The following is a 25251-nucleotide window of genomic DNA, read 5'->3' on the forward strand; positions in this document are numbered from 1 at the left end:
CGCGAAAGGGCCCCGGCAGCCCCCACCCCGCACTCACCGCGCTGCCGCCGCCCCCCGCTTTCAGGCCGATCCGCTTCACCAGCATGACGCAGCTGCCCCGCTTCTCGCCGCCTTCCCCCGCCGCTGCTGCGGCCGCCTCCGCCTCCCCGGCCGGGGCTGGCGGCGGCTCCGGCTCGGGGCTCATTTCGCTCCCATCGTCCCGGGGCAGCCGGGACTGCAGAGCGGCGGGGCGGGACTTCGGCGCCCTCTCAGCAGCACCTTCATCTGCCACCGCCGCGCGCCGCAGCCACAGTGGCCGCCGCGGACACGTGATCCCCCTGCCGCTCTCTCGCGCCGAACACCCACCGGAAGCTACGTCACCCCCCCCGCAGCGCTTCCGGGCTGCGGCCAGGGAGGGCGGCACGGGGGCTCGCTGGGTCCTAGCACCGACCCATTCCACCTGCTGCGGGTGCCTTTGCCGCTCTTTGGGCAAAGTAGGCCGGTGCGCCGCTCCGGCAAGAAGCAGCTGCTGCTGCTGCCGCCTCCCGGGGCACTCGGCTGCAGTGGGAGGGCGGCGCGCTGCTAGCCGGGATCCCGGGGCTTTCAGCCAGGCAGGGCGCGCTCCCCCCACCGCTCCCGGACTGCCCCAGCCCCCCTTCCCCCCGCCATGCTCACCCCCTCGCACCTCACTCGCCAACCCCGAATCCTGCAGCCCTCTGCCCTGAGCCTGTCCTCGCGCACACCCAGCCCCGACTCCCCTGCCCTGAGCCCTTCTGCATACCCCCCAGCTGGCTGCCCTGAGTCCCCCCCCCCCGTACACTCTAACCCCCCTGCTGCAAGCCCCCCATACTTAATTTTTTTACAGGTACTGTCATGTTGCAACCCGCTCCTAGCCTCCAACCCTGAGCCCCCCTCTGGGGGGGTGCAATACTAGAGCACCTGTAAGATTACTTTCACCCCTTCCTGCAGTTAGGCTGTGTCTAGACTGGCCAGTTTTTCCGGAAAATCAGCTGCTTTTCCGGAAAAGCTTGCCAACTGTCTACACTGGCCGCTTGAATTTCCGCAAGAGCACTGACTTCCTACTGTAAAAAAGCAGTGCTTTTTGCAGAAATACAATGCTGCTTCTGTTCGGGCAAAAGTCCCTTTTGCGCAAAACTTTTCTGCAAAAGGGCCAGCGTAGACAGCTGAGATTTGCTTTCCACAAAAAAGCCCCGATCGCGAAAATGGCGATTGGGGCTTTTTTGCGGAAAAGCGCGTCTAGATTGGCCACAGACGCTTTTCTGCAAAAAGTGCTTTTGCAGAAAAGCGTCCGTGCCAATCTAGACGCTCTTTTCCGAAAATGCTTTTAACGGAAAATATTTCCGTTAAAAGCATTTCCGGAAAATCATGCCAGACTAGACGTAGCCTTAGTGTTCTACCCTGGCTTTGCTGCAGTGTTAATACCACACTACACAACCTGCTTGTAGGAGCGCCTGGCTTGGCCCAAGATCACCCAGCAGTGCAATGGGGGAACTAGGAATAGGAGCCAGGTCTCCTGAGTCTCAGCCCAGAGCAAGGCCAGCCAGCCATTAGACAAGGCCCCCTCACATTAATGACTATTTAGACCAGACACCACCAGTCCTTCTGGACCACTGTTGCACTGCACCCCATTCAGTAAAGTGGGGTGGCCACTGACAAGAGACTGAGGTGCTTGAACTCAGATGAGGTCCATGATATGAACAAGCATGAGATCTGCTGTACACCCCACCATCCGGGCACCACCAGGTAGTGTCACAGCAGCGGGACAATTGAATTCATGCTGCCTTGAAAGTGTAAGTTTCCACTTCTAAGAAAATACTGATCAGAGATTCTCTGCACTTTTCAGCTCTCTCTTCCTGTAGAATCATAGAAGATGAGGATTGAAGGAGACTGCAGGTGGCCTTAGTCTACCAGTCATTACCTCCTATACAAGTGCAAGAAACCCCACTGCACACCAGCCTTTTAAATGTATTAAGAACCATCAGACTCTTAATACATTTAAAAGGCTGGTGTGCAGAGCTGGGGACCCCGCAGGAGCTGGGACAGCTGATTCCTGGCTGGCGCCTGAACCCTGCTTTTCCTCTGCCTCATCTGTCCCCCTGCCCCCCCCCCCGAGACAATGGTGAGGGTAATTGGCTTTTAAACTGGCTCCCCACCACCACTGGCTCCTGCTCCCCCTGCCTTTCTGCCTCTGATATAGGCAGCAAGGCAGGGAGGAGAAGCGACTAGTCGACTAGCCGATAAGAATAACTTATCAGATAGTCGACTAGTCACTTACATCCTTAATGCCAAGTTACTTCCTTCCCTTCTTATTAAGTTTCTTCTGTACATTCAACCTCTGCCTCCTGAGTATGGGGAAGCATTGCCAGGGTGGTGTGTGGATTTCCCAGGTTACTGGGAGGGGGCTCAAGCCAGTTCTGTGTTGGATGGATGGAGAGAAACCCCTAGATATTGAACTTGGCCCTGGCTGAATGATATATAAAACCCTTCTTGTTATCCTTCATATTCCTTGCTAGTTGCAACTCCAATTGCACTTTGGCCTTCTTAATTACACTCCTGCATGCTCAAGGAATATTTTATACTCCTCTCTAGTAATCTGTTCAAGTTTTTTGTAAGATTCCTTTTGTTTTTGAGATTACCAAAGATTTCTCTACTAAGCCAAGCTGGTCGCATTTGCTATTGTTTCTGCTCATTTAGGACTGTCAATAAGGCTTTAAAATACAGTCAGCTTTCCTGGACTCCTTTTCCCCTCATGTTAGCCTCCCAGGGGATTCTGCTCATCAATTCCCTGAGGGAGTCAAAGTCTGAAGACAAGGATCCATATTCTGCTGCTCTCCTTTCCTCTTTTTCAGTCAGTTCAGCCTTGATTGCCACCTACTGCTACATCCCCTACTAATTCTTCCCTCTTTGTGAGCAGCAGGTCAAGAGAACCAACTTTGTTGGTTTCTCCAGTACTTGGACCAGGAGTTGCCCTGCAACACTCTCCAAAAACTTCTTGGCTTGTCTACGTATTGCTCTCCCAGGAGATATCAGGGATCCACAGTATCTCTTCCATTCCTGAACCTGTAAGAGTAGGGTTGCTATGCCAACGTTGGTTAGATGAATTCTTGTAGATTTCATCACAACGTAATCTTTAATTAAAAATTAATCTTTAATTCCTGGCAACTCCAGGACAATCCTAGAGGGTTGACAATTTGATGTACAAGAGTATGTCCTGACTTGTGATTATTTAATATTATAATTTTAATATTATGTGAACATAAGCAGGTATTTTTTGTTATTTAAATGCTGACTCCACTGTAGCTGCTATTGCAATCTAAATAATGTAAATTCCTTGTTGGTTTTTTGCTTACGAACAGTGGAAAAATGAGTCATCATCTCATGTAAATTTAGTTACATTAATTGAAATAAATTGGGAATAAATCACTAATCTTTTTACTTATTAAAAAAATAACTAATAGTCTTACCTTCTATACAGAGAACTGCAAAAAAAGGTAAAATGTATGAGGATTAAAACTAGTCCACTACATTATTATAATTTAGTGATTTTTACCAATAAGAAGACCCAATGGTAACAAATAATTTTTTTATACTTACTGAGAAATCTCAAAGCACCATTTTCAGCAATGGACAAATATCTCAGACACTTCACCAAAGAATCAATGCACACAAAAGAGATATCAGACAGTTTCACAAAGAAAAAACAGTTTCTTCCCATTTCAACCAGAAAGCGCATTGTCTCAACAACTTGACTACCTGCATCCTGCTTCAAAGACATTTTAACACAAGACTTCAAAGAGAAACCTCTGAACTGTCATTCATGCTTAAATTTGACACTTTACGACTGGGCCTCAACAAAGATGCTAATTATCTTACCCATTACAAAGATAGTTGCAATTATCACCTCTAATATCATTAGCTCACAGACATTAACCTCCCCCCTCACGCCCCCTCTGTTCTGAAATTTGATTTGTTCTTTTTATATGTGTTCACTTTTTTTTTATTGTATCCCTTTGGTATATATGGTCACGCCAATTTTCTTCCACAATTTGATCAGAGGAAGTGGGTCTGGCCCACGAACGCTCATCACCTAATAAACCATCTTGTTAGTCTTTAAAGTGCTACATAAAGTGCTTTTGTTCCATTTTCAACAAGATATTAAGCACATGCACTCAGTCTGCAGACAGTGCATACAACTCTAATTCACTATGAATTGTGGGAAAGGAGTAGTATGTAGTCCTAACCATGCAAATTACCACATCACCTGATCTCTAAATACACTTATCATAGGTGAGAGAGCTCTTTACCATTATCGTCATTTATCAAGCATTCTTAACAGGTATCACAAAACTCCCAAATTTTAATCTATTTAATTTAGAAAAGCAAGGGAATGGTTATCTATATTCAAGAACTGATGTCTGCTGCAACAATGAAACATAAGATTTTATTTTTAATTTTGTAGTCTGGAATGACTTCAATGAAATTCATAATCACATATCAAAAAGCAATCAAGGTGAAGTGCAATTCATTTTCACTGGAACATGAATTTAATGCTTCTAATTTAGTAGAAAAAAGTCCCAAAGTTTCAATATATTAAAATTTTTGTACTGAAACTCTCTTTACAGAGCTAGATCTTTTCTCTTTTACTCAGATGTAGTGGCAAAGATATTTCACTATAACAGGTTTCTATTGTTTTATAGGATACATTAAACTAATTACTCTCATAATATACAAAGAACATAATCTCTGTTAAATTAAAATATTTAAAAAAATTAAAAATTCAGCTGCTGACTGTAACTCTGATGGTTCATCACAATACAGTACAACATGTACAATAGTATGAATGCAGCATCTGTAAAATATCTGTTTAACCTGCCATGTGCCTGCCATGTGTTTCCATAACCCGGAAATAATGCTGCATGAGAGAGAGAACCTAAGGTGTGCATGTCTCTCGTGTACCTTTGTGTCATAGCAACTGTCACCAATGTAGGTAAAGAATGAACGGGAGCGGAATAAATTAGACTAGAGATTAATTTCTGGCAGTATACTGAACCTACCAAACCAGTCATTGCCTCCTACACGAGTGCAAGAAACAGGCATAACAGGTGAGTGGAATATGAGGTAGCTGATAAGTAGAAAAACAGTAAAAGAGAAGTATACTTCTGACTCATTCATTGTCAGTATTTAAACTTCCTCATGACAAGTAGAGGTTTTTAGTTTGGAACTATCAAAACTGCTGTACAGTATATGAAATACCATTAACAAATCTACTATATTTGAGAGAGTTTGTCTACCTGTGAGTGAGCAATGTCTGTCTGTGTGTCTATTTGTTTAAGACTCCTCCTAAATGGTAAGAGCTAGGACCACAAAATTTGGTATACAGCTTCCTTTTATTATAACTTAAAGCAAGGTCAGGGTTTGGTTATGTAGGGTGGGGTGAAGTGATGCTTCCCCCCATCCAATTTTTAGGAGGACGCATAAAACAATACAAAAAAAAGACAGAATCACCAGGCAGGCGAAAGGACTGTCCCATCCCTAAGCCTCCTACCCCTCAGACACCCTTTAGAGAGGGCAAAGGGACTGTAACCTCCCCACCATTCATACAGGAACATTGCTGGCTGTTCCCCTTCATCATGGAAAGAGGGGAAAGTGCACAGTTTGCTGCATTCCTCACTCTCGCTGGGGAGTCCAGGGTGCAGATGAATGTGGACCTACCCCAGACGGGGGGACATGCACCCCTTCTCTGGCTCTGCCCTCTGGAGCTGCAGCGGCCATGGAGAAGCGCTTCTCACCTGGCCTTAAGCTGCTGCAGAGAAAGAGGGTTGGAGTAGTCTTCTCTCTCCAGGGAAGGCCACATACTGAACCTCTTATACCCAGCTCCATCCCAGAGCAATGAAAATGAAGAAAAACAAACATTAATTAATTGAGTTAAGGACCCGAGCAATGTCAGGTAAATCTTCTAGTATCACATAAAATTGATGAATAAAGAAATACTGTCTGACTCTTACTTTTAAAAAAAATCTTTTAAAAACACTTGTACAACATCAGAGTATTCATATATTTCCTTGATGAATATATTTTTTCCTAATAGTTCAAAGATGGCATTAGCAAGTGGACATTGGATTAGAAAAGAGGCAATAGGAGACACTCCAAGCCCTAGGTATGTTATAATGGTAATAACTTACTATTGACTGCCAATTTCCTTCAAATAGCATGTTTTCTGTTTTACATTTGTACAATACAGCATTGATGTGAATTGGATTTAGTTCATGTTGCTGCACCCAATTTGACCTATGAATAAGAAAATCATCTGTTATTCAAAGGTGTTTTACATTGTCTATCTGCCCTTATGCCTTAACATTAATTAAAAATCATGTCTCTTTCCAATGAAATATACAACTAGCATTTTGCACACTTGTGATTACATGAGATCTCTCAACACAATTTTTGCACAATTATGGATTTTAACTTGGCAATTTTGGTCAGAACCATACAAGTAGTTTGTAAAGTGCTTTGACCTTTGGGATCCTGTCAAATGAAAAGGGCTGTACACACAAGGTAATTTGATGGTGATTATTATTATTTCACTTCACTTATGGCAGAGTAATTTAGTTATCCAATCACTCACTGAAGAAAACTCTTCCTTTTTTATCTATTATAGGCACCAGAATGTTTTCTTTACCTCCTGAAAGTTAAAAAAGTTAATTTGCATATATTTTAGTAGAGTAAACAAATATATATATAGGTTCAGGCCTATAGTTTTAAAGTGGCAAATGCTATTCTAGCAGAAACTAGGGGGGGAAACAGTTCTCTCAATGAACCTTTCCTTACCTGCCATTAATTTGAAAAAATATTAATGGGACATATCAATTTTATATAAAACCATAAAGGGAATCTGGTTGTTGTAAGAAGGAGCTTCTTCAATGAGGGGGAAAGAGTTTATAGACAGAATGTTAATGGTCCATCACATCACATTATTTATGTATTAATTTAATTAAATTAACCACCTAGACACGAGTTTTTTTTGTTTTGTTTTTAAATCTACTGAAATTCTGTGAATATTCTTATTTGGTTATTATATAATCTTTGTATTTGGATACTTAATCAGAGTTAAAGCTGTGTTGAAACATTATTTATATTTGAACAGTTCATCTCTGGAAAACAACTATGTTCCTGAACTGGCAACTAAAATAATCTAAAGTCTTTTTTATTTCCTCTTCTCATCTGCTCATGAGATGCACAGTGCTGCTTCATGTACTTGAAGTGACAATATTCCAGTCAGGCAGCAGAATGTGCTTCCTGTAATTTTTTTAAAATTGTGTTTTCTGTTTTAAAATGTTCTCTCCTAAATTGCTTAATACCAGATAAACTTTGCTTGGATTAGTTTCAGTTCTTCCTTGAACATAGAATAAAACAGTTCTAGGAGCAAGCTATATCTAGGCCTGAATAAATAAGACTTAAAAAAAATTACAGAGAGCTTCTGGTTTCACTAGCAAAGCCCTGAGCAGATACTTGTGGATGTGCTAAGCCAATCAGTATCATTATCTGCAATGGGAGAAAAAGAATAAGTAGATTGAACACCAAAGTTGAGATGGAGAAAGGGGATGGAAGACACTTTATTTCTGAGTGAGAAGGGCTTTTGTCCTCCCATGAGAGCTACCAAATTAAGAAATACGTAGGTGTTTGAAGAATGGTCTTTGACAAGAAATGAGAGGTCATACGAATATCAGAAAAACTTGCGGCTGTGGCTTCAAACTATAAAAAAAAATACAAATATTTTTTCTAAACATCTAGCACAAACTTTTTGCTCAAAACTTCAAAAGCCTCTGAAGTTTACCCCACCTTATCTATTCATCCTATTATCTTGTGAGGTTTACCCTCTCACTCTGCCTATGTCTAGACTGCCGAGAAAAGTTGGAAAAAATACACAAATTGTGAACCGCAATTCACATATCTTTTTCTGCTTTTTTTCCCGAAAGATGCTTTTCTGAAATTTGGCCCATCTACACGGGGCCACATTTTAGAAAAAAGTTCTCTTTCAGAACATCCTTTATTCTCTCACCGAGAGGAGTACAGGGATGCCAAAAGAACATGTTAGCTTTTTCAGAAACTATTCAAAAAAAGCGGATGCTTTCCTTTGAGGTATCCCGGAAAAGCTCTGCAGTCTAGACATAGCCTCTGGGAATGAGAACAGCATCAGTAGTTTGCATCTCTCAGGCTTTATCTACATTGGCACATTTTGTTTAAAAAAAAAAAAGGCCTTTTGGGAACAAAACAGTAAGGGTATGTCTACACTACCACCCTGGTTCGAACTAGGGTGGTCAATGTAGGCAACCGAAGTTGCAAATGAAGCCCGGGATTTGAATTTCCCGGGCTTCATTTGCATCTTGCTGGGCGCTGCCATTTTTAAAGCCCCGCTAGTTTGGACTCCGTGCCCGCGGCTACACGTGGCATGGACTAGGTAGTTCGGATTAGGCTTCTTATTCCGAACTACCGGTACACCCTAAGAGTGTTTACACTACAATGCAACTTTTGTTGGGAAAAACACCCAATTTGGGGAACAAAAAACTTCCACATCTGAAAGAGAGCTTTTGTCTTTCCCCCTCCTTTTATTGTTGACAAAGAGCCAGTGTGGACAATACCTGACCTAATGGCTGTACTCAGTGTTTTGTGATCCCTGCTGCCCTGCAGGCATGTTCCCTTCTCCCTTTCAGTTTCTTGAAGTATCTGACAGCTGAGTGAGCAGCTCTATTTGGGGAACACACAAAAATCAAATAATTAAAATGGTCCAATTCTGCCCTGCTAAAAACACATCAGCAGGCAGATTACTACTGCGGGGAGTATGTGGGGGGGCAGGGGTTGTGGAGACTGCTGTGCTGCTTTGACAATCCTCGGAATGGTGTGCTCAGAGCTACTCATGATGCCACTCCCAGCAGCTGAAAATGCTGTAGGAGAACTCTGAGGGAATCCCAAGAAATGCAGGGATCAGCACTTCCTTCCCAAAACCCTGCACTGTGGGATCCTTACCTTCATTGCTTTGCTCTGTATGTTAACAGGGAGCTAACAAAGTGGCAATGAAATGTCGACAATGAGAGGCAGATAAAACAGTTTGACCAGTTTTCACTTTGCAGGTCGACAGCACTTTTGTCGCCAAACCTTCTCAGTGTTGACATAGCCTCAGAATTACTCTCAGGCTCTCTCCCTTACTGCTACTTATGTGTTGGGAAAAGCCTTCACCTTCAAGTTCCTCCTTAAAATTCACCTGTGCTGCTACCACACAGAAAACTAGCATTGGATAATGGCTATGCAGGTGGCAAATTGTGATTGCTGTTACTAATTGGCTAAGAATTAGTTGTGATCAGTGTACTGTGACATCCTCTTCTTCCCTCCCTGTCGTGTATTGTAATTGGGGCAAAAACCACTTTGGGACAGTAATTCTTGTAAGCATCTAACACAAACATGTCCTGACTTGACTGAGATCTTTTATTATTATCTCAATATAAAAGACAAATAATAATAAAGAACAGCCTTGACAGAAGAAAAAAATATTGCATGGTCATGTCAACAACCTAGGTTATTGTTCTCTTTAATTTTTAGGCATGGACATGCATTGACAATAGCAGGCAACATAGCATTTGTATTTGGAGGCTGTTCCATTTATAATTCCTTTGTGAGTATAGCTGGGTATTTTTACTTTATTATACTGTTAACACTGAGCAATTTGTTGTAGAACTATATTCAATGATCCTGTTTAGTGGGGGTGGGGGTTTAGTTTTGTTTATTGTTCTGAGTTCAGAAATGTTTACTTAAAAGTCATTGCACAAGCACTCCATGTATTGTTTACTGTGATTTATTTCATTCTACCCCCACTGTTCCCTTGGTTACAATCTGTGTATTATTTCTTGTACCAATCAGTTGTAATATATTAAGCAACTGTTTAAATAAAAGGGCTTTCCTACTTTGGTGGCATTATTAATGTCCCAAAATAAATATATCAACTTCAACCTCTCTGTTTCTCCACCAGGGTGATCAGCGAACATATTTCAATGACTTCTACATGTTGACAAGTGAGCTATTATTCATCTTTTCTAGCAGGCAAAATACTCATAGGTTTATTCCTCCTTTTGGAGTTGCACAGATTTTACTGAGATAGGATGACCATTTGTGATACATATAAAATGTTATCACCATAGAAATGGGGCAGGGTTACTGCAAAAAGCCATGAGAAAAAGACTAAATTGCTTTGCAATCATTTACAAATTATTTCAGGTTTTCTTCCTGATAGGTGTGAACAGATGTACTGAAACAAAAGCTGTATAATTATAATTCTCCACGGATTTGAATGTACTTAATGAGATGGAGAGCTGGAAGGGATCTTGAGAGGTCATAGAGTCCTGTCTCTTGCCTTCACAGCAGGACCAAGTACCATCCCTGACAGATTTGCCCCAGATCCCTAAATGGCCCCCCTCAAGGATTGAACTCACAACCGTGGGTTTAGCAGGCCAATGCTCAAACAGCCAGTGTCTCCTCCCTCAGGGTGTGTCTAAACTACACCCCTCTGCCAACAGAAAGATGCAGATTAGGCACATCACTATTGCAAATGAAGCAGGGATTTAAATATCCCACGCTTCATTTGAATAAAAATTGCTGCCGCTTTTTGTCGACACGGCACTTTGCCAGCAAAAAGCGGCAATCTAGACGGGGATTGGTTGACAAAGAAAGCCTTTTCCAACCGATTCCTTATGCCTCATGCAACGAGGTTTACAGGATCGGTCGGAAAAGGCTTTCCTTGTTGACCGATCCCCGTCTAGACCACTGCTTTTTGCCGGCAAAGTGCTGTGGCGGCAAAAAGCGGTGGCAATTTTTATTCAAATGAAGCACGGGATATTTAAATCCCTGCTTCATTTGCAATAGCGATGTGCCTAATCTGTGTGTGTTTAACAACATTTTATAGAATGATACTGATTTTAATAATCAAATATGTCCTTATTCATCAACAGTTACTCCTACTGATTTGACTTGGGAAAGGATACCACATGATGGACATATTCCTTGTGCTAGAGAGGGTCATACACTTTGGTAAGCAAGGAATACAGAACTTTCTTTGCCGTCAGATTTAGGTTGTTCTCTCTCACCCCTCATTGTTGCCTTTGAGTAATTATTATTTGGACAACATTTTGTTCACTGAAGTAGTGGACTGTTGTAGTGTTATTCCACATGCTAATCAGTACCTTTAAAACAATTAAATCACATAAGGAAAAAAATCAAATCTTACTATTTTAGAAGAATTGCTAAAAAGCCTGAATACCAGTGGTACAGGCAGTCCCCGGGTTACGTACAAGATAGGGACTGTAGGTTTGTACTTAAGTCGAATTTGTACTTAAGTCGGAACTGGCGTCCAGATTCAGCCGCTGCTGAAACTGACCAGCGGCTGACTACAGGAAGCCCAAGGCAGAGTTTCTCTGCCCCGGGCTTCCTGGAATCAGCCGCTGATCAGTTTCAACAGCAGCTGAATCTGAACTCCTGGGACGGAGCAGCTGGGGCGCTGCCGGGTAGGTCTCCGCAGCGCCGCGACCAACGCCACAGCACCCCATGTGCTCTACCCCATGTGTCCCCAAGTCAGCTGCTGCTGAAACTGATCAGCGGCTGATTCCAGGAAACCCGGGGCAGAGCAACTCTGCCTCCGGCTTCCTGTAGTCAGCCGCTGGTCAGTTTCAGCAGTGGCTGACTTGGGGACGCCTGGGACAGAGCAGGTGGGGCGCTGCCGTTTGGTCCCGCAGCACCGCTCCTTGGCACTACTGGGCCAACGCGGCAGCACCCCAGCTGCTCTGCCCCAGGCGTCCTGATTCAGCCACTGCTGAAACTGACCAGCAGCGGCTGAATCAGGACTCCTGAGGCAGAGCAGCTGGGGTGCTGCCGGGTTGGCCCAGTAGCGCCAAGGAGCGGTGCTGCGGGACCAAACGGCAGCGCCCCACCTGCTCTACCACAGGGGTCTGTGAGAAAAGCCTGGTCTTCTAGGGGGGGCGCACTAGCTGCACCCCCCTCCCCCAGCAGACCATGGAGACGCGGACGGCAGGACTGAGACGCGCCGTGGTGCCGCTACCCGGGTCCTCCACAGCTTTGCTCCGCATCTCCCTGGTCTGCTGGGGGGCCCCCCCAGCACACCAGGGAGACGCGGAGCAAAGCTGCGGAGGACCCGGGTGGTGGGACTCCCCTGCTGACTTCAGGTTCCATGGAAATGCAGCACATAGCCCGGGATCAGCTGGGTAGTCCCCAGATGACCCCACACACCATGCGGCGCTGCCACTTTGAAACGCCGAGGTGGCGTTTCAAATGGGCAGTGCCACACAGAGCCCAAGCTCAGCCATGGTGTTTCAAAGTGGCTTTCATTTCATTTCAGTGGAAAGGAAATGTTTGCTATTACAAATCACAAAATAATTCAAATTAGTTACAGAAAGAATAATGGAAGCTTTATGAGTGTCTGAATTTAATTTACTATGTATGGTAATTATTCAGTAGCATGAATAATGTTTGAAGTTGAAATCCTACAAATTTAAAACTGTTCTTTTACTTCTCTTTTGCAAGCACATTAATAAAAAATTCTATTACATATATTTAGCTTCTTGAACTTTTCTATAAGTGTAATCTATGCAAAATGGCTTTTCCCAGTCAATGATGGGCCTTATCTGCTAGTTTCCTATATAAATCACTTTTAATTATTCAGGAGATGTTTTATGAACCAATTGTAAAGTTATTATTTTTCATTTCAGTGTAGTAAAAGGGAAGATATATTTATTTGGAGGGTGTTCAACCCAGGATGCTAAAGAATGTCTACCGGGAGTCTACAGCTTTGACCTTAGTGAGTAAAAATATAAGACTGCATTTTGTGCTATTTATAGTTCACTAAGGCAATGACAAGTCTAACAGACCATTATTCAAATTAAAGCAATATGCTGCTTTCATTATGAAAACTAGTAATGATTATTTTAATGTATTAATAATCAAGACAGCCCTCCATATGACTTCTAACACCTCTGCTCTCCTCCAAAAAATGGCATACTTATCTTTTGTGTGGTTAAGTCTATTATTTCTGCAGAGTGAGAGCTGTAATTATCATAGAATGAGAGGGTTTTAGAAGATGAAGCTTAAACAAAATCTGCATTTTTAGCGCATCTGTTTTTTATTGGCAAAAATATTTATTAGACCAATTTCCACATAAAAATGGAACTAAATCTGTGTAGATATTGTGTTTCAGTATTAGTTAACTAAATAAAGATGGTTGATAATGGATTACCTCTGTTTATTCCTATGTAGCTGCTAATCTAATTCTAGAGCAGGGGTCTCAAACTCCTAGGCTGTAGGCCATCCTTGGCCAGATCAGTTTTGCAGTCTGGATCAAAGGAGTACCAGCAGGTGGGCGGGGAGGGGAACTGGTCTGTTCCCATTGCCCAAGTTCCACCTCTTCTTGACACTGCCCTGCCTTCTTCCTCCATGGCACCCTGTTCCCTAAGGGACACGGCCTCGAGGGTTACTAGTCAGGGCTCGACATGGGGCAGTGGCAGTGGTTGCCCCTCCCCCATATTTTCCATGGTGGCAGAAGTCATGGGAAAGCAGAGCACAGTGGAGACAGTGTGCCTGCCAAATACGCTCCACTTCCCTGCAGCTTCTGTCACTGCAGGGAGTGCGGAGGACGGGGGGAGGGGCGGGGAGCAGTCGCTGCTGCTGCCCTGCATCAAGCACCCCTCATAGTCGCATCCTTCAGGGGGGATGGGATGCCATAGAGAGAAGTGGGAGGGGCAGTGGCAGGAAGTGGGGAGGGTTGGACGGGAATAAACAGGCCTCTCCCAACCCGCTGGTACTTCTCGGCCGCATTGTGAAACTGATCTGGCGGGAGATGGCTTGCAGGTCAACAGTTTGAGACCTCTTTTCTGGAGCTTACTTTCCCATGCTAAATAAAGAGTCTCTAAAATTTTGGTTATTTTGTTTGTTTTAGGTTCATTAATGTGGAAGAAGATAAAAACAACTGGCATTGCACCTCATACCCTCAGACACAGTTCAGCAGTAATAGAGGACAATATCTATGTCTATGGTGGAGTTCAGTATGGAAAAGCTGTGGATGACTTGTATATGTTCAGTACTAGTAAGTAATCTACTCAGTCAGAAGAAATCATCACTCAGAGTCTAGGCAAATAATTGTCAGTTCTACTCTTTAAAAAATCATGGATAGAATATTTTTTGCTCAGAATTATGCATCTTCCAGGACAATAAAAAAATCCTGAATTAAAAATTTAAACATTTATTAGAATAAGAACAGTGAATTTTATATATCATAAACTTGACTAGCTAGAGAGAGTTTACAAATTAGTTTGAAGCTTTCCATTCTTTCCTCATACTAAGATTTCCAAAAAAGTTTCAGCTTATCTTTTGTTTCTGTGGACTCATGCAGATACATAGATATATCATTTTTGTGAGCCTAAATGTGTGTCTTCAAAAATGGAAGCCAGCTTCAAAACTCAGGCCCTTTGTCTTTTTTGCATATTCTGAATAAACAGAATAATTATTAATCATCAGTAATTTGCTTGTGGTCTTTCATATTATACACGAGGCATGGCCTATGAGTAAGCATATAAGCCAATGTTTTTCAGCTAGGGCTCTTAATTTTATTTTAAAATGCTGGCCATATTTCAAGTAAAATATATACTACCTTGATATAGCTGCTGCAGTGATTACAGCTCTCTTACAACTCACATTCTATTCATGTGAATTACTGTGCTCTGAAAACTATCTGGCCATATTATATTAGCAATTTTTAAGCAGAACTCATGACTGCAGTAAAAATATGTTGAAATAGTATGTATTACAGTCAGTTTAGCATATTGATAATGACTTGTTCGCATTCCTGTTACTATATCCTGTAATTCAAAATTCTACATTATGTTTTAGTATCTCTCACTTGGACCCCAGTCAAAACCTCTGGTTCAGCACCTGGTACCAGGTTAGTGCTTTTATAAGGGAAGAAGGGATTAATTGACTAATGGGGCTGAATAAAAATGGAATCACGTTGAAGGAAGATTCTGTCAGTCAACTCCAGTTTCTACACAGAAATAGCAAGTTTGTACATCATATCTAGGATAATTTTGTGCTTCTTTCTGAGATTCACAAAGAAAAAAAGGGCAACTTTTTAATACAGATTGGACTTCCTTTATCCTGCACCCTCAGGATCTGACCAGTCCTGAATGAGATTTGCCAAATCAGGAGATGTCCCCTACCACTGGCCTCTCAGGATGCTCCTCCTCCCTGTGGTTGGCTCTGTTCCGGCCCCACTGCCACTGGGCTCCAGCCTGCAGGGCTTGGACTTGGGCTCTGACCTGCTGGTGCTCCCTGGAAATGGAGCTCCCCAGCCGCCATGGCCCTACTTTTCCCCTGCTCAACTGGGAATCCCTGGGGACTGGGCTTGAGGGTTGCCCCACTTCTGCCGCACTCTACCAGGGATCCCCGGGAATGGGGCTTGCTGGCTGTCCTGCTTTTGCTGCTGGCTGCCCTGCTGCTATCCTACCCAGCCAGGGCTCCCCAGGGATGGGGCTTGCTGATCCGCTGCTGCCCACCTGGCTAGGGCTCGCTGGGGACGGTGGTCCCTGGGGATGGGGTTCGTACTCCTGGGTGCCATGGCTCTCTCATCCAGCAACCATCCATGGTCCTGCCAGACCATGGATTTTGCCAGACCGGAGAGTCCTGGATTTCAGAGGTTCAACCTGTATAATCACTTAGTAATAATTCATTAAAATTATGTTTAGACTGTGATAAGAAGATACATAATTATAGCAGAAATGTATTTAAGTCTTCTGTATTCACAAAATAGGCCACTTTCAGAAAGCCATATATAAGATCCTTGGGCCTTTAAGATAGAGAACAGGGTATGTTCACACCATGATAATGCTTTGGATCTGAAAAAACGATCGGGCTCAAAATAAAACTTTGATGAATGAGACATTTTCCTGGCTGTTCAAGATTGAAGAGACTTTCTGCTCAAAAAATCAGCCAATAGTTCGTTAGAAAAAAAAACAAAAACAAAAAATAACCCATTGTATTTAGTTGTCTTCTGAAGTTATTGGGCAAAATTTGGGAACTGAGGCCAAGTCTACACTAGACCTGGCAGCTCATCTTAAGATACACAACTCCAGCTACATATAATATGTAGCTAGAGTCCATTTACCTTAAGCCAAGTTTGGCAGCATCCCCATAGTGGGAGGTTGATGGGAACAAACATTCCTGTCGGCTTCCCTTACACCTCACAAAAGAAAGAGTACCTGATGCTGGCAGGGGTACCCTCTTGAGTTTGATTTAATGAGTTTTAATTGAACTCCAGAAGATCAATCATTGCAGCAATGATCTTCCTTTTAGTGTGGACAAGGCCTAAGGAAAGGGATTTTTAATCCCTGCTTTAAGTACAAATCTCAATACAGCCTCAATGAGAGAACTAGTTACTAATACCTTCCTAACTCGTGCTTACGTAATACCAATTTGATGACTTTGAAAGAATTCTTCACTTCCACAGAATGAGAAATGTCACTTTCATTATTAATATTATGCTATTTAATGTTGTGTTTTGCATGAGAAATTTATAAATTATGAATGTGCAATCAGCATTAAATCATTAAAGATAGTGCAGAAACACAAAATGACAAATTAATAGTTATTGTGTGCGTATTAGAAAGTCAAGAATCTTCACTCATTTCTCAAGCCTTTCAGATTTATTTTCTAAGAGAAACATTTAAGCAGGAATTTTAAAAAATAAATATTAAATGTCATTAGGCTTGACAAATATGTATTGGTTTAATGCTGCAAAACATGCATGTAGTCGGAGAAACACTGAAGCAAAAACACCTTCCATTGCCTGATGCACTGTGAAAATGACTGCATTATTTGCTAGATCTGGCAAATTCTAAAGAGAGTTTGAAAAGAAGAAATGTACCATTCTCCATCACTGCTTTAGGGAAGTTTCATCTAGGCCTGTTGAGCATTGATTTCATTTTTCTGCCATGTCAATAGAATCATTGACTCATACAAGAGTCACAGACAAATGTTTTATAAAGCAAAATAAAAAAATATGATTAGCTTTTATTTGGGGTAATTTGGGAATGTAAACTGCATATTTTGGCCTCTTTACAGGGTGTGGCCATATCAGGATAGTTTGAGGTTTGGATAAATGGAAAACTGTAAAAAATTATTATCACAACATAGATTAAATGATGCCAAATAAAAGGAATAAAGTTAGAAAGGGTTATAAGCAAGTAAGAGTGAAAACATGTCTAAAGCTTAATCTAACAGGGTGCAGATTTCTTTGAAGGTGGTCTCTCTCAACAGTCATTCCTCTTGTCAGTCAGTCTTATTCCTAGCTATGGCTGACTTTCCTTCAGTAAGAACCTTTAACAGAAGTACAAGATGCAGGCTACGTTTATCTTCCTAAGTGAAAGATCTTTGTCTAAATAGATGTCTTACCTGTATTTGGTTTCCAGAGACTTGGCTGAAGGATCCATCATTCTCAGCTTGCAAAAGCTCTGTTCCATTGAGTCACTCTAGAGATGGATGCCCCACATGACTTCTATGCTTGCTTTTATCATCAAAAATTCAGTGGCCCTCAGAATGACCTTATGCTGATTTTCCCTTCTTGTGGGTTCCCATTCCTCATGTGTAAACAGGGCTTTCACTGTTTTGATTCTACCATGTTAAATGTATTATAGGAGACAGATAGGGAGTAGCTGTGCTGCTGTATATAGACTAGCCCTTATGCACTCCAAATTGGGTTCTGGCCTTTGTTCATAGGAGATTCGTAGATGCCTTTTCTTTTTTCTGAGAGGAAACGTGTCTCCCAGTTTGGTCACAGGCTTTAAAACATAATATCATAAAGTATCCATATTTCTTCATATAGTATTACTAGATACATGCCACATTGCACTAATCACCAATGTGTCATTAACATTTAGAAAAGACCTCACTATATTATAAAGGTATATAGAATAATTCTCCAATCTGCCCCACAATGAGGACTAGTCTATATTAGAAGTGCTACAGCAGCACAGCTGCATCTGCATCACCATAACAAATCTGGTGAAGACATTTTATGCTTATCATGTTATACAAGTGATTCGGCTGCTGCTATGTGATTGATACAATGATGCAATAGGATTTAGCCACTGGACACTCCACAGGCATCAGTTCAAACTTCCTTGAACCCATAACTGTGGCAGAATATATTTTTCCCCTTTTTGAGTAGGATGTGGAATAGGGACCACAGTGTCCATCACTAAATAAAATGCCTCTTATATTATAGGCAGCATTTGGAGACAAAGTTTCTAGGGTCCTTTTTCTTTTTGTGAGACAATTCACCTCATTCTGTGTTTTTGACCGGTAGAAAATATTTTTTAACCTTTCATAGGTTTGGTGGGTTCCCAAGTGACCAGAAAAAAGGACAGATATGATTTTGAGCATGTACACCAGCTGCTTCTAAGGTTTTCTGGGGCTTATCCCCCATGGGAAATTTCCTCTATAATCTCTCTTCCTTTAAAAAAAAACATTTACTTTCAATGAGGGGTCCCTTTATGCACCCTAAACTAGGGTCCACCCTGCAAAACACTGACTGGTGGGTCAGATTCTTCAGTAACTGGGGTTTATGCTTCCATCCTCAAGCTCTGAAAGCATGCTACTTTTCTTTGCTATGCAAGTGCTGTCCTTCGCACACTTGAATGCACAATTCTCTGAGATCATGGCACAATATTCCTTTTCATTATGGATTATAATTTCAACAATATTACACATATTAAGAATATCTTTTCCCACTAGCTTTGCTGTAGGAATGCGGTCTGCTACCTCAGCCTTCAAGGTAACTTTCAACCCTTCCCCATCTAAATGCATTAGCCAAAGTTACAAGAATTTTATATTTCCCATCTACTAGAAACTCTACCTCCTGACCGAGTAACATCTTAGTTTTTCTGACCATCATTTCCGTGACAAGACAAATGTGTGCATCAGTGTCTCGCTCTCCAGGCTGTGATTTCCTGCCATTAACTTTGGCAACCTTTATAAACTTCAGGTCCACCTCTTCAAAGTCAGACCTCAGGGCACTTCTGTGTTTCATTATCAGGACATGAGCAGTTAAATTTAGTGGTCAGAGCAGGAGTCAGGCCAGATCAGGTACCAGAAGGCCAGAATCCAAGACAAGCCAGAGGGTAGACAAAGAGCCAGGCATCAGGAGAAGGCAGATTTAGAAACCAGAGACTGGAGTCTCTAGCACAGAGCTCTAAAGCAGAAACAGGCAGACACTCTGGTTTAAAAATCGGTGCCAGTCAATCAGTGGGCTATGTGGAACTTCCACTTATGTCCTTTTGGTGTTAATTCCTGCTGAATCAAGCCTCACAGGGTCCTCCTGTAGAAGCACAGCCTAAACATCCAGGCTGTGTCTAGACTGCATTCCTTTTCCGTAAAAGGGATGCAAATTAGACATATCGCAATTGCAAATGAAGTGGGGATTTAAATCCCCCCCGCTTCATTAGCATAAAAATGGCTGCCGCATTTTTCCCTTATAAGGGATCTTTCGGAAAAGGCTTTATTTTCTGAAAGATCCGCGTCTAGACTGGCGCTTTTTTCCAGCAAAGCTCCGAGCCGGAAAAAAGCAGCAGCCATTTTTATGCTAATGAAGCGGAGGGGATTTAAATCCCCGCTTCATTTGCAATTGTGATATGTCTAATTTGCATCCCTTTTATGGAAAAGGGATGCAGTCTAGACACAGCCTCAGAGTTGATGTGGAGGAGTCAGTGGTTCACAAACCCCTAATTTCAGGTTCTAATACTGTTAATAACTGCCCGCTGGATGGAGGCTTAGGTTTTTTTGCTTAGAGAAATTATGATCAGTGAAGTTACATTGGTGGCATCTTCTCTGACCATTCTCCTTCACAAGAGATCTGTGATGCAGGGCAAAGATGAGGAACAATTCTGGGAAGTGAATGCCAGGGCTCCTCACCACCCTTCTTCTTCTCAGGGAAAAAAACAAGTTCTCACCCTCAACACCTCCTTCCTTCTCTGTCTTGCCCTCATTAGAAATTTGGGCTTGCATAAAAGAATCAGATCAAGAATCTTCTTGTACAGAACTTAAAAGATTTATCCCATACTGTGATTCAAACAAATGGACATAGTTCTCAACCCCTTGCCATGTTGCCTACTTTCATTTAGTCATACATTCTATACACATGTATTTAGTCATACATTCTGACATGCGTCTGACGAAGTGGGTCTTTGCCCACGAAAGCTTATGCTCCTACACTTCAGTTAGTCTATAAGGTGCCACAGGACTCCTCGTCGCTTTTGCAGATTCAGACTAACACGGCTACCCCTCTGATACTTGACATTCTATACACATAATCACAATGATTCATGCCAGCACTTTTCTTGAGATTTCTGAATGTCAACCTTTACACCTCAATGGTAATTTGAAACCTTTGCAGGGCAACTTTTTAAAATTTGGTCAATTGGCATTTCATTAAATATATTAAGGTTTTATCAGATAATTTTGCAATCAGTGTGGGGATTTTTTTGTGTTTTGAAACTATGTGAGTTTCACATAACCTTTCAAAAATGGTAAGGTGTTTGTCAATACTGTCTGCTTCTTTGTGTGCAGGGTAAAGCTTCTCTCGAGTAGGTGTTCCCAGGATCTGCCCCTGCTTGTACCTTATGCACTGAATAAGCAGCTTTTTCTTTTCATTTTCTTGGATTCCTTCTCTTTCAGCTGCATGGCATGTGGGTGAGCAGCTGTTTCTGTTTCTAGGACCCATCATCCGTGTTTTCTTGCTGCTACCTTTTTGCCTCCATCTCCTTGGCTCTCATGTCTTCCCACACTACTTTTGGTTCACACTCTTTGTCTTTCTCTTCAGCTAATCATTTTTGTTGTTCATGTACCTCTGATTTTGTCATTCTCCACCAGGCACACAATAACGGCTAGTCTGCACTAGCGCTGGTGCATGTGCACCACCTCTCTCATAGGCATAATAAAACCACTTCTGCAAGAAGCTGTCCCCCAACATAGCACAGTCCACACTGGCACTTAGGTAGGTGTTACTTTTGTCACTCTGAGTAGTGACTTATTCACACTCCTGATCAACATATGCTATACTGACGGAAATGGTAATGTATACAAACTCTTAACTTTGTAGTTGCTTTGTTGACATTCATGTTTATCTTTAGGCTTGTTCTATTTTCCTTACCCAAAATAAACAGAAAATAATAAAACTGTAGCCTTTCTTTGGCTGGTCCTTGCCTTCACGCTTGAGAATCACTTAAAATTGTTACACAACTGGTGCTTGAAGTGTAAGTCTCAGTTAAAATGTCAAACTATTTTGACTATGCCACTGTCATCTTTCTGGTTGTGATACCTTATACCCCTAATGTGGACATGCTATTACTGAGTGCCTCATAGTGCTTTGCTACTGTAGCTTCCAGCCTGGATCACCATTAGCAACAAGCCTGCAGGTCACACTCTGAATGAGCCAGCCCTGACCTCAGCAAGCCTATCTACAGCTCCTCAATCTTTATAGACCAGTATATCTTTGAAATGGATTCTTCTGAAGATTGCCCCTCAAAGTAAAGTTTATTTAAGCTGTGAGAAAGGCGACAGAGAGTCTGATGGTGATGGAAGCTCCATGCTGTGAGCTAAAATGCAAATTGTTCTGTTTCCTTCAATCTTCTCCTCCTACCACCTTGTTAGTTTGAAGGCCTGTTTAAAACATATGTGAACTAGGGTAAATCATATTCCTTTATCTGAGGCAGAGTGCTTATAAACTGCTTGTGAAACACATTTTAAAAATGGAAGTCTAGCAAAACTCTTCACAGCCTCCACAAGCATACATTGCACAAAAATATTAATGTTATTAGTTTTCAAGTAATACCTCAGAAGGCATATTTTGTATAAAGGTTACAACTGTAGTATGTAGGGTGTAAATAAAGAGGTTCTTTGGGTCATAGGTATATTTTTAAATTAAAGGTTTTCTAATACTGTAATCCAGTTATGTTATGTGCATGGGGATGATTTTCAGTATTGGCTTTTCTCACTTATTGCCCCTTTGCAGATCAAATTAAGAAAGTTTTATTGTGAAATTAATCCTTGTGTGAGAGCTGCTTATTCTTCATGGGTATGTCTACATTGCTTGTTTATTTCGGAATAAACCATTCCAGAAGATATATTCCGAAATAGCTTACTTTGAAATAGCTTACTTTGTCCACACTGCAGGGAAGCCTCAAAATTAGTTCTAGGCAGGCTCCCCTAATGTGGACATGCTATCTTGATTTAGAGCCCCAGGAGACATCAGGGAGGAATAACTTAGAATGGCCCTGATAAGGAGTTATTTCGAAATAGCAGCAGTGGAGTGTCCACTCTGCAGCTATTTCGAAATAGCTATTTCAGAAGAGGTGTTAATTCCTCATGCAATGAGGTTTACAAACATCAGAAAAAGCTGCCCATTATTTTGATTTTATTTCGAAATAATGGAATTGCTGTGTAGACGCTCGCATTGTTATTCTGGAATAACCTCTGTTATTCTGGAGTAATGGTGCAGTGTAGACACCCCCGTAATGTTTTGTTATTTCTGTTTCAAACTAAATTCATTCATGACGAATGACAGAATGATGAGTAGCACCAACATGACTCAGGTCATCCAAGATTTTTACCCACTTCTTGTTTCCCCCTCTAGGATTAGTTACAAATCTAAATTAGGGAAATGACTGTACTATGATAATCAGGGAATATGACTGTACTATGATAATTGATTATAGTGGCAAATGAGATGCTTAAAAGCAGGAATTGTTGCACTGTATTTATAAATAGCAGATGAGGAGCTTTAGGCCAGATTTAGCTGTCCAGTTACTTTTGCCATTCTGTATCTGCTAGGATTTGATTTTGCTCTGTGTGATAGAATATATAGAATGCAGAATTTAAAAATATAGTGTTTAGATATGTTCATGGCTAAAATTCCAGTTATATAATCACATCAGTAAATAGTCTTATAATGTTCATCAGTTTTTCAAAGTACTTTAAAACTAGTCCCATTTTCTGTGGAAAAGCTCTACTCTGAAAAATCACAAGTTGTACTTTATACATCAGCTGCACAAAGAATTGGTTGCCAAATAGATTTTATTCTGACCCTGCCTCTGTATCTATAATTCAGTTAGATGGGATTACTCATTGCAAAGAAAACAAAGGGGTGGGAGAATTAGTAAATAGTCTTAAAACTTCTCATCTCTACAAAACTTAATTATAAATAGGCTTCCCACAGAGGAGTTCTACAAGGGCAGAACCTTCCTCTGAGGGCCCTGGAGTGCAGCATCTCACTCAGGCATGTGTTAGAGCAACATATCCAACATCACATGACACCAAACACTCTACACATACACACCAACACCCTTCAACTGCTGTAGATCAAATGTCAACATAATTCCACATTTATTGTGGCTAGCAAAAAAAGAATAGACTCTATATTGCAGTGTTCTCAAAAGGCAGGTAGTGAGCTACAGGTAGGACCCTCAAAAGGGTCCACAAAACCGCTTTGAGAAACCTGTTAACTGGGCACACTGGTGTGCTTCCCACAGCTCCCCTTGGTTGCAAGTGGCAAAATGGAGCCAACAGGAGCCGTGAGGCTCCAAGTCCACGGCGCCAGTAAGTAAACACAGCAGAGAAGCCAGTTAACAGGTTTCTCAAAGTGGTTTAATGGATTAATTTGAGAACCACTACTATACTGAAAACCAGAAACAGAAAGTCTATTAAAGGAGTACCATACATCTGGTGACCTGAACAATGCATCATCCATATTAAACTCACTGAAAATATCACACTGCCAAAGATGGATCAAGATGATTGAAGTTCTGCACTCTTATTAATACCAGCAGCAAAGTTTGGCTATTGCTCCATTAGTTTGGAGCTGCAAACCCAGTAAAAGATCAAAACTCTGACCTCTCAGCTGATGTGATTGCAAGAATACTCATTATGGGCTCAAAGTCATCAGGGACAAATCTAAGCACAAAGGACTTAGACAGCTCTGACAAAAAAAAATGAACGCACTACCTGCCTAATACCCCTATTATTGCCCTTCACTGCTCAGAGGGAAATATTGCTGCCTCACTTACAAAAACAAAGAAACTGCAGGATCTGGTGGAGTCTTTTCAAAATTCATTAAAAATCTTGGCCCCAAGGACAGAAATGTCTGATACTGTTGTTCTCCAGTATCCGTTCTTCAGGGATCATCCTGAGAGTTGACACCAGGTTATTGTCATTGCCAATTCTAAGAAGCAAACCAGTGATCCCTCATTGAGCCAGTCTGTATTACTCTTCTTCATGTTGTGCAAGTGCATGGAAATAATCTTACTGGCTAGGAGTTTTGCTACTTGCGGAAGCAGTTTTACCTAATGAACAAGGAGGCTTCTGACTTGTCTGCAGCTGCACAGACCAGGTATTAACCTGGATAAAACACAGTGAGTCAGGAGTCCAGCAAAAACTCCAGACTGAGGCAGCTTTCTTAGACTTAGGGTGTGTCTAGACTACAGAGTTTTGTCGACAAAAGTGGACTTTTGTCGACAAAACTATACCTGCATCTACACTACTGCTGAGTTCTGTCAACATAACGTCGACAGAACTCAGCAGTTTTGTTGACGCTGGTAAACCTCATTTTACGAGGCATAACGCCTTTTGTCGACAGAGTTCTGTCGACAGAAGGTGTTATTGCATCTAGGGTTGTGTCTAGACTACAGTGTTTTGTCGACAAAGCAGCTTGCTTTGTCGACAGAACTGGATGTAGTCTAGACGCTCTTTGTCAACAGAAGCTTTGTCGACAGTATCTGTCAACAAAACTTCTGTCGACAAAAGCCTGTAGTCTACACGTACCCTTACTTACATGTTGCATGAGACACATGGACTCCTCTTGAAAGCAAACAATTATCCCATGCAAAGCAATGATAAAAATCTTCTGAGAAGTTCTGATTGTGTCTTTGGAGAGCAGGTCAGCAAGCCATGCACATGTCCTTGTCTACTCTACTGCAGAATATTACTCACCCATCTTGACACACAACTCCTGCATATCACTTACAAATTCTCAACTTAATACTCTCGTGCAGCTTATCACTGGTATGACTTTCAATATTGGCACATATCCACCCACCCCAAATTCATCATGACTTACAAGTATTTTGAGAGTTCTGTCATGTTTGAGGGAACAAGCAG

The 25251-nt window shown here is 41.9% G+C and overlaps 2 protein-coding genes across 2 annotated transcripts in view; one reads left to right on the forward strand and one right to left on the reverse strand.

Annotated features, from left to right (window-relative positions):
• Nucleotides 1-344, reverse strand: part of SLC71A2 (solute carrier family 71 member 2) — a 47122-nt gene extending 46778 nt beyond the window's left edge. The window contains exon 1 of the mRNA XM_075931857.1: nt 38-344. Within this exon, the coding sequence (XP_075787972.1) occupies nt 38-184 (147 nt within the window). The 5' untranslated portion in view covers nt 185-344. The remainder of the gene's footprint in view (nt 1-37) is intronic.
• Nucleotides 345-4821: 4477 nt separating this feature from the next.
• Nucleotides 4822-25251, forward strand: part of LOC112547261 (kelch domain-containing protein 3-like) — a 68529-nt gene continuing 48099 nt past the window's right edge. Inside the window, exons 1-8 of the mRNA XM_075931858.1 lie at nt 4822-5102; nt 6089-6157; nt 9595-9667; nt 10022-10064; nt 10998-11076; nt 12768-12856; nt 13991-14137; nt 14941-14992. Coding sequence (XP_075787973.1) covers nt 6096-6157; nt 9595-9667; nt 10022-10064; nt 10998-11076; nt 12768-12856; nt 13991-14137; nt 14941-14992 — 545 coding nt within the window. The 5' untranslated portion in view covers nt 4822-5102; nt 6089-6095. The remainder of the gene's footprint in view (nt 5103-6088; nt 6158-9594; nt 9668-10021; nt 10065-10997; nt 11077-12767; nt 12857-13990; nt 14138-14940; nt 14993-25251) is intronic.

This window comes from Pelodiscus sinensis, chromosome 6 (assembly GCF_049634645.1).
Source record: "Pelodiscus sinensis isolate JC-2024 chromosome 6, ASM4963464v1, whole genome shotgun sequence".
NCBI classification, from domain to species: Eukaryota; Metazoa; Chordata; order Testudines; family Trionychidae; genus Pelodiscus; species Pelodiscus sinensis.